Source organism: Antedon mediterranea, chromosome 5 (genome assembly GCF_964355755.1).
Source record: "Antedon mediterranea chromosome 5, ecAntMedi1.1, whole genome shotgun sequence".
Taxonomy (NCBI): domain Eukaryota; kingdom Metazoa; phylum Echinodermata; class Crinoidea; order Comatulida; family Antedonidae; genus Antedon; species Antedon mediterranea.
The window spans coordinates 31,848,946-31,859,768 of record NC_092674.1 but is presented as its reverse complement, the minus strand read 5'-3'; the positions used below and the strand labels follow the sequence as shown (position 1 = coordinate 31,859,768).

The following is a 10,823-nucleotide window of genomic DNA, read 5'->3' as shown; positions in this document are numbered from 1 at the left end:
TGAATACTAAAGCTGTTTTCTTAGCGGCTTACCTTTACTGTCACCCTCCATTTAGATTGTACAATACACCCATGTACTCTAAGGCCGATAAACCGATAACAATTATATGATGTATACTTTTACTTATTTTTTTTACTTGTACATTTAGAACCTTATTTCATGTTTTTTTCTTTGTGATAATGTTTTTTCACAAAGGGTCTTATGGCTACAGACAATATCACATGTAAGATCACTGTAACAATGTTAATATTTATATTGCTGAATAAATTAATTATAACTCCCGTGGAAACGGGGATTAACTGATTTTTACTAATTATCTTAAAAAATTAACCGATAATTTGTGTTGCTGCGGAAACACGGCCTATACAAATAACATTAGTAAATATGTTTTACTGCGGCCTTAAAATTAAATTTAACACTAAAACACTTATCCTAATATTAATTCAGGCCTATATAATGTGTTTTGTATTAGCCTACTGTAGAGTCGCTTTTTTTGTGTTTCAACGACAATCATTACATCACCGAAGGCGGAGAGCAGATCAATATTATCAGGTCAGACTGTACGGATCAGCTGACTACCAAGGCTTTAAGGAGGCACAACAATGCGTGTATTCTATCGCGTAATTCAATTTAGGGAGAAGCTTAATTGCTATTGCGCAGACGCAGAATATAGAGTATTGATGCTTTCAAGTAAAGAGGTTAGTTTGTGCCGTTGGAGCACACTAGCCAACAACAGATCAACCTTCGGAGGTTATTCTGTACAGATAATGTGGTTAGCGAATCATATGATGTTTATATATACATTGAGCGCTCATATATTACAAACTAGGTAACATAATTTATGAATGTGGCCTAATATTACATTTTTAATGCTACAGTTAACTGTTTTAGTATTTTCGTGAAACAACATTTATTTTGCGAATGATATTCTCCACAGTGCGCTCAGTACGGTAGATGTTGGCAATGGTCGCAAAATCGTTAACATTACACATCTAATGAAGGGCTACGACATTAGGCTGAGACCAGATTTCGGAGGTAAGTTGGCTACTTTTCACAAATATTATTTTTATCGAGATTAGTAATAGTTAGATTTAGCGCTTGATTTGTCAAACGTTTTTGATACACCAAATTATTAATGTTGACTGGACGAAGAGTCTAGGTCAAGGTCGCTCTGGTTAAATATGACATTTATTCTGCGTGGTCTTGGCTGCATTGGTTTTAGTGTTTCTGCTTTTCAATATTATAAAATGGTTAAAGACATGTGCATACTACAGAAGGTTCTGAGTTGGAATTTTGGTTGGGGCGGCTTCTCTCATTCTCACAGATTTCCTCATCTTATTTTGTATGTCTTTATGCACATGTGGCCAAGGATTGTAAGAGTAAATTATCGTTTGTGTTGATCGAAAGATGAACTGGGTTCTTAAAGTGCACACTGTCGAGTACACTGTGTAACACTGGACATCGGTTTATATCCGTAGACGAAAAGACTTGTTTCACCATCAGAAAAAGGAGAAGCGGGTCGGTCTCGAACCCATGCCCATATTGCCGGCTATTTAAGTACGTTAATCTGCGCCCCTCGACCAGTGCTTTTGCCGGCTATTTAGGTACGGTAAACGGCGCCCCTCGACCAGTGCTTTAACCGCTTCTGGCAATTTGAATCGGCTATTTAGGTACGGTAAACGGCGCCCCTCGACCAGTGCTTTTGCCGGCTATTCAGGTACGGTAAACGGCGCGCCCCTCGACCAGTGCTTTAACCGCTTCTGGCAATTCGACTGGCTATTTAGGTACGGTAAACGGCGCCCCTCGACCAGTGCTTTTGCCGGTTATTTAGGTACGGTAAACGCGCCCCTCGACCACTGTTTAATCGCTTCTGGCAATTTGACTCGCTAATATCGTTCTATATACGGTATTGCTTAAATAACTTTGATGGACCGATTATCACCGGGCAGTTTAAAATTCGTTCTCTTTCCGATTATTTAATAGATAAAATGTTACAAACTAACTAATTTTATCGCCAACTATACGTCATACACGTCCTAATAAATGTAGAAGACACACAATAATCTAATGAGTTTAATCATAAGACGTAATAAGTCATGATTTTAATTACCGTAATAAAGTTACCCCACTCATGGTAGGCCAGTTTAGCGGACAGTAATTTATTATAAACCAGTGCCTCCTCAAACACTTTCCCGTCCAACAATAGTCAAAATATATTAGTTGAATGATTCAACGATTCTCTATAGGGCCTACATAGGCCCTACTTAATTAATCGGATGTCATCGGCTCTCATTCTACGTTCAAAATAGTATTGGTAAGTTTTCTAGTCCCATCGCACAGAAAATAATTTTATTTAAACTAAGTTGTACAGATTAACCAATCAATAATACTTTGGTGTGTTATTATGATACGCCCATTAATAGCCTATGTTATTTATGTAACCTGAATAATGAATACGAATTGTAAAAAAAAATAATGTGAATGCATGTGATATTCGAACAAAAACACGGTGAATATAACACTAAGTTTAAGAAATTGATGAATAAATACTAATTGTAACTTATCAGGATACCAATAATTAACCCGTTGTTGTCAAGTACTAATATATTTAATAATGAGCATTACGTTGTGTCTCTGTTATTAATGGACACTGTCTGTAATACAGCACATCGTTTACCACCAGGCACTAATTAATTGTTTCTAACAGCTAATCTTAGCCTAATAAAGACGATAATTGTGCTGATATTGAAGAGCAAGTCAACATTGTAATTCCTAGCATGTTGTTAGAACGATCATAATAAATATAATGAACGCCAAAATGTGATCCTCTTGAGGAGGATAGATATACAGTAACTAACAACCATTTCATATAAATCACTTAAATAGTATAAATCACTTAAATAGTCTAAAAGGATTATTAATTAGCCTAAAAACTCTGATTCTGCATTCTAAACTAATGTAATGATTTTGAAATAAAATAAAGTTATGATATCATAACCTATTTATTTATTTATTCAGATTTATCTTAATAATACGTATTGTGTCGTATAACTGTGTTGTAATTTCTGTCTTGTTTGTGAAGAGATCAATTGCACAAGAGTGTTACCCGGTGGGAACTTACTTGAATCGAGTATCGGTAAAAGATACAGCACCTTCCAATTGCCGACAGATTCTGTACAGATCGAGCCCTACTTGTGGTAATGACACAAGTAAAACACAAAGTCCGAATGAAACAAATTAAACAACAAATTGTAAAATAAATAAACAAACAGTTTTAATTCCTTGCACAATTCCATGCATTATAAAATTACAATTAGGTCACATACAGGTACATTGTTGGTCTATAAAGATTTTGGCTAAGTACTTTATGGCGATGAAATACTATTTGGCAATAAAACACTATTTCAACACATCAGTATAGTAAACCTTTACACGTGGCCGTTCATCTATAAGTAATTAAATCTACTCTGAAAACCCACTTATATTCATCTGAATGCTACTTAATTTTCACTTAACAAAGTTAAACAGCAATACAAAGTCATGCATAATACTGAGTACATTATGAGGCATACACATCATGTTACGTAATGTTCTCTATAGGCCATAGATAGACGAACTAGACATATTAAAAGCAAACCGAAAAAGGTTGAGAAAGAGACACAGTATTTTGGCCCCTGGTAATATCTAACCTGCAATTAATTTGAACATTAATATTGAAAGTGTTGTAGATGTGAAGAAAAGTAATATGGTCAATTTATGATATTATCGGCCGGCCCGGCTGCGATTTTTTTTTTCGTACATAAGTTGGGGACCCCTCATGAAACGTCACAAAAATACACATGAATAATTCATCAGTTAAATTTGTTGTTCCGTGTGCACCCAAGTGTATAGCAACAAGAAGTGATTACACAAACAACTGCGATACGATTCTTTCTACAGTAGGCCTAGGATTCTAAGTCAATTCACGTGATTGCCTTCGCGCACTATTCTTCACACAAAATGTGTCGAGTCGAGGCTAATCGACAGCTAGGCAAGACATTAAACTAAGTAGTAATTCATTGGACATAGCCCAAAGAAAACTTAGACCCACAAGAATAAAGAATGTGTATAATTTGTGTACTGTATTTTTTTAATTCTGCTATTTTATTATCAACAATATGCATGTACTCAAAGGAACTTTAAAAATGCGCGTATATGAACACATGAGATGGGAAGATTAGACCCACGAGAATAAAAAATGTATTTTTGTGTAATGTTTAATGTTTAATTTTGCTGACTTATTACTCGGATTGTGTCATACCTAACACACACACGTCACACACACACACACCCACACAGCTACTAGACATGGGTTTAGAGACTAATAATTAGGCCTATAGTATTAATAGAAACTATAATTTTAACACGTAATTCTTTAGTAATAAATTATATTAAAAACACCATAAACTAAAGGCTGATTTTCGACAATCCACACAAAACGCCGCTATTCTTCTATGAAATCGCACGCCGCAACAACAGCGGAGATAGGCCTAGAATCTTAAGCCTGGTTAAAATCGCTACATGACAGAGCGTAGCGATTCTATGGAAACGCTAGAGTTTATCGGGGATCTAGTACGCGTATACGATTCATCGCCGACAAAATCGGCAAAGTTGAACATGGTTGAACTTTGCCGATTTGACTGCGATGAATCGGCGAGCCTTCCCGATTGTGTCGGCGACATCTGCGCGTGTAGCGATTTTAATGGAAACGCTGTAGCGATTTTAATGGAAATCAGGCTTTACCGCACTTGTGTAATCACTTCTTGTTGCTATACGCTTGGGTGCACACGGAACAAGAAAATTTAACTGATGAATTATTCATGTTTATTTTGTGACGTTTCATGAGGGGGTCCCCAACTTATGTACGAAAAAAAAAATCGCGGCCCGGCTAACCCTAACCCTAACCATGAAACGCGAAAGTGCATATATATATATATATATATATATATATATATATCCTCACGTTCCCCTTCAACATTATATCAATTGTCATGCCAAGACATTGTAACTATTGCATATATTGAGGTACAAAAATACTTATGACAGAAATCTTCTTGACAGCTAACGCTCTATTTCGGACACGAATTACCATTTACACACAAATCGGAGCGGACTGGTGGTTTCCGCTAAGGATAGGTCAGATTCTTACGTGGTCAAGCTACGAAGTTTTCCGCTTACCGTTACCGCTCGTCTGTCTAACTAAATTGGCCTTTACAATACACCGGCGTTCTATATGGTTATTGTGTATAATTAATTACTTTCACTAATCAATCATCCATTAATTACACAACAATAGTACAGTTATTAATTATTCATCACCGACATGTGCTAAAAGTTCCACCACTATCAAATATTGTAGAACATTACTTTTAAAGAAAATAATCACTCTAATTACCAAGTCAATAACTTGCAAAGTGATTATTAGTCATGTAATTGGCTAAAATTAATTTTTTAACTTTTTTCTGAATAAAATGTCATTTTATATAACATCATGTTAAAACAGAGAAAATACAGTTGGTTATAAATTCAACTCGATTGATTCAATTCAAAGCTAACATTTATTTTATTTTTTGTTAAATGTTTAATTTAAGTTTATATAGAGTGAATACAGTTGTGTGTGTGTGTGTTCGTGTGTTGTGTGAACCAGTTTGTATTAATTAAGATATGGGGATTCTGCTTTTGGAGAAGTTTTTCTTTTCTATTTCTAATGGCCAAGTTTATGGTTTTAGGTCGAAGATAAAGATAACAATGACAGTGCACTTGTAGAATAAATGCTTCGAGCATTCTATAAACTAATCAAGATTATTAGTTTATAATGCATTTGTATTATTATTATACCAATATTTACAATATAAATTACACAATAATTTGTATCGTTTACTTATATTTTTAAAGCACAAAGGTATCTATAGCAACCGTATACAATGGTAGTAATTCTCTTGCCAATAAAATTCGGTATGCATTTTAAAGGCTCTGGTGATTTACTGCAAAAACAGACTGTAGCGTATATAGCGTTTGCTCATTTTGTTTATGATAACGCTAACCCTTACGCATAACTCAAATAGATTCTGTGCTTTACTAAAACATAGACTGGCGTGTGTTATAACGCTATAGCATGACTACAACTCAAATAGATCTGGTGCTCTACTGAAACATAGACTGGCGTTTGTTATAACGCTATAGCATGACTACAACTCAAATAGATCTGGTGCTCTACTGAAACATAGACTGGCGTTTGTTATAACGCTATAGCATGACTACAACTCAAATAGATCTGGTGCTTTACTGAAATATAGACTGGCGTTTGTTTATAACGCTATAGCATGACTATAACTCAAATAGATCTGGTGCTTTACTGAAACATAGACTAGCGTGTGTTATAACGCTATAGCATGACTATAACTCAAATAGATCTGGTGCTTTACTGAAACATAGACTGGCGTTTGTTATAACGCTATAACATGACTATAACTCAAATAGATCTGGTGCTTTACTGAAACATAGACTGGCGTTTGTTATAACGCTATAGCATGACTATAACTCAAATAGATCTGGTGCTCTACTAAAACATAGACTGGCGTTTGTTATAACGCTATAGCATGACTACAACTCAAATAGATCTGGTGCTTTACTGAAACATAGACTAGCGTTTGTTATAACGCTATAGCATGACTACAACTCAAATAGATCTGGTGCTTTACTGAAACATAGACTAGCGTTTGTTATAACGCTATAGCATGACTACAACTCAAATAGATCTGGTGCTTTACTGAAACATAGACTGGCGTTTGTTTATAACGCTATAGCATGACTATAACTCAAATAGATCTGGTGCTTTACTGAAACATAGACTGGCGTTTGTTATAACGCTATAGCATGACTATAACTCAAATAGATCTGGTGCTTTACTGAAACATAGACTAGCGTTTGTTATAACGCTATAGCATGACTACAACTCAAATAGATCTGGTGCTTTACTGAAACATAGACTGGCGTTTGTTAAAACGCTATAGCATGACTAAAACTCAAATAGATCTGGTGCTCTACTGAAACATAGACTGGCGTTTGTTATAATGCTATAGCATGTCTAAAACTCAAATAGATCTGGTGCTCTACTGAAACATAGACTAGCGTTTGATATAACGCTATAGCATGTCTATAACTCAAATAGATTCTGTGCTCTACTAAAACATAGACTGGCGTTTGTTATAACGCTATAGCGTGACTAAAACTCAAATAGATAATATTCAAGGGTCACTATTCAAGTATTTCCTATTGAATATCAATGAGTGAGTGAATGAGGAGCCTAATATTGTTTCACTATTCAAGTATTTCCTATTGAATGTCAATGAGTGTGTGAGTGAGGAGCCTATTATTGTTTCACTATTACGTGCACGAAGTTTGGAGATAGTATTTTTATAGTATTTTAAAAGTGGCCTATTAATAGTATTTGAACATTGACGTTTTTGCTATCTTATACTAACAAAAATTGATAATTCGCAGTTTACTTATATTCCAGAAAATAATCGCGAGATAATTCTCCGCCATGATTGTGGTAAACTTTTTGCAGTGTCTTACGTACTCAATGAGAGGCGAACGGAAAATGCCACTTAAACGTTCTGACATTTGACAGTTAGCGTGATAGTCGTCATAAAATGATGTCATAGGGTATTAGTCGAAAGTGGACGTGTAAATCAAAAAGTTCCTAATGTTTAAATTATTTTGTTCCACGTCTCTTTTACATGTTGAGTGGGTCAAACTTAAAGTCTTTCTGACTTTATATGACCCTCCCCCACATTACTTTATTGTATGTATTTTCCTGTATGTTTTTGTGTATTGTGAAAATAAATTGAATTTGATTGAATTGAACATTATAGACTTACATTAGGCCTATGAAATATATACATTTCATCAAAAACAGAAGTTGAAAAACAAAACAGACCATGCATAGAAGACCTTTTAAATTTATGCACTATAGTGTAAAAATATGAGAGAATAGTATTCTCTTTCTTTACATTGTTTGCAAACAATGTAAATTAATTATTATAAGCCCAATGGACATCAATAATTAAAGATAACTTTCAGTTGTTCCTGTTATCTTATTATATAATTTACTCGTTCCTATATTTATGATAGTATATTGATCCAATAAGGTGACACCATGCCGCCTGTTAACGTATTTTGTTACACTGCCCTTGTACATTGAAACATGATGAATGAGGATTTGTTAAATAATAAAACCAGTATGAAATGGATTATGATGGATGATAATACTGATACTACAATGAATCTTGGCTGTTTTATTTAAATTTGAATTTGTATTACACTTTTAGAATAAAAAAAACATTCAGAAAAATTGACGTTACTGCACTGTATATATATGTGTACATTCTAATTTGTTTAAGGTTGATATTTATTGACTTGAGAAACACGTCCGACATACTGTGCATATGTAATATTTATCCACTTTTTTATAATAAACCTAGGAATATTAAATTCGAATTGTTTCAATCGCATTAACAAACAACACTTGCATTTAACATTGTCATTCAAATTTGTTAGGCGATGGTATGCGGCATATTTAGATAGTCTTCTAAACATTGAACAGTATAATAATTTAATTATTGTAATATCATGTTTCTCATCGCATTTGTCGCACGAGTTAGATTCAAGATAACTGATAGCACCAGGTTTGAATCAATACATAATAATGGGCCGGCACTATGGCGTATTTAGAAACATGTTAAAACTCGCCATGTGGTAGGACGTACGCGTGCAAAAAGTACGGCTGCACCTTGTTGTTGCTGATGGTGTTTAAACTGTTATGGGTTGTATTAATTAAATACAAAACATTTTAGTATTTTTTTCTTCTCATATTGGTTAAAATTTACCCAAAATATAATCTTCTGAGCCAAAAATTCCAACTATGGAACTTAAGATTGATATCCAGGATCGCGGTTTCTAAAAACTATTGATGAAAAACGATAACGACGTACGTTAGTTACAATAAGCCCATTATTGCCATTTACCTGTATACGCAACACAATGAACACTAATAAATGAGGTTATTGATGTTACTTTATATTCAGCAAAAATTTAGCAAAATTAGTTAATTAATTACAAAAACAAGATGTACTGCACAATAGACAAGTGCAATTCAGTGTTTTAATGACTACGAACGCATAAAATATTATGATATAATAACATTCAAGACCGTCGTTTATGCTTACATAATAAATAGCTACCTTTTTTCAAAAGACGCTGTTGTAATAACAAACTCACGGTTTTGTTGAAACGTATATTGAAGCGAAATATTAACAATTCTTTTCACGGATACATCACGTTTTCTATTAATATTGAGTATTAAATGGGTGTTTGTTGGTTGTTAGGGCAACGCTGTTATTCAATGTGTACTATGTTTATAATGTTTAAATTGATGTATTGCATGTTCACATCGAATTAGTGTTGTTCTGTTAAGATTACACATTGTGTTTACTAGTATAGTGTTTTAAGATTACACATTGTGTTTACTAGTATATTGTTCTAAGATTACACATTGTGTTTACTAGTATATTGTTTTAAGATTACACATTGTGTTTACTAGTATATTGTTTTAAGATTACACATTGAGTTTACTAGTATATTGTTTTAAGATTACACATTGTGTTTACTAGTATATTGTTTATTTCGATACTAAGAAAAAAATTCACACACACACCAGTTGACCATGTCGAATCACACCACGATGTTTTTTTGTAAATATCATACATGAGTGATATTCTGCGTGAAAAGTGGATAGAAGCGTGACGTAATAAAAGAAGGGTGCTTAAATGCATGAACTACAAGACTCCTTTTAAAAAATGCATACACGCAAAGAATGAACTCTAGACGTTGACATTGAATTATCGAAGCAATGAATTATAACCGATAATAAAAAAACAATGTTTAAATAATTCCTGGTTGATAAAACCAAGATTTATTATTCAATTTTGTATTTCAATGAAATGCAGTGTTCATAAATTAATTAAGTTCATGATAGAAATATTGCTTTTCAATATTACGGTTTAGAATACATAATATATTGGGACATTTATCACTCATGCTTCGTTGTATTGATTACTGCTGTAAGTTTCATTACGCATATCTGTTAAATTTAACATTTTAAAAACTATATTAGTTTGGTATTATATTACAGCATATATTGTAAGCTATAAACTATATTAGTTTGGTATTATATTACAGCATATATTGTAAGGGTTAGGGTTAGGGTTAGGTAACCCTGGTATTATATTACAGCATATATTGTAAGCTATAAAATCTTGCTTTTATTTCATATAAGAATACTAAAAATGGAATTTGATTTTGTTCTTATTCGAATTTTTTCCTAAATATTGATCTGCCTTTAAGTTACAAGGATGTGTATTTATGACACCTACACTATTATCATGCTGGTATTGTTTTATAGATGTCTTATATAAATAGTTAATTGTGTATATTAAAGACAGGTTGACCAATTATCTGGATTAAAAAGAGTAGAGAAGCAAACATGCACCCCCAGCTTTGAAAGTGTATAAGTATAATTTACAATAATTGCTAACAGAGAGGTCGATGAACATATTGACGTAATATAATACAATTAAGAAAGGGGAACATATATTTACTCCATTTTCTTTATAATTGAATGTCATCCCTGGGGTAAATTTGTGCTTGTTTTCCACGATTCTACATTTTTTATAAAATGGTAGCCATCTCGTAGCAACTCAACTCAGTAGGCATATTTTCCA

The 10,823-nt window shown here is 33.5% G+C and overlaps 1 protein-coding gene across 3 annotated transcripts in view; it reads left to right on the top strand.

The window, feature by feature from the left end:
• Window positions 1-696: 696 nt before the first annotated feature.
• LOC140050540 (gamma-aminobutyric acid receptor subunit beta-3-like) overlaps window positions 697-10,823 on the top strand; it is a 30,884-nt gene continuing 20,757 nt past the window's right edge. For all 3 annotated transcript variants that reach the window (XR_011845401.1, XM_072095786.1, XM_072095787.1), the window contains exons 1-2: window positions 697-829; window positions 938-1,035. Coding sequence is in view for 2 of the 3 variants with exons in the window: in XM_072095786.1 (XP_071951887.1) it covers window positions 768-829; window positions 938-1,035 (160 nt within the window). In the remaining variant the exon portion in view is untranslated. The remainder of the gene's footprint in view (window positions 830-937; window positions 1,036-10,823) is intronic.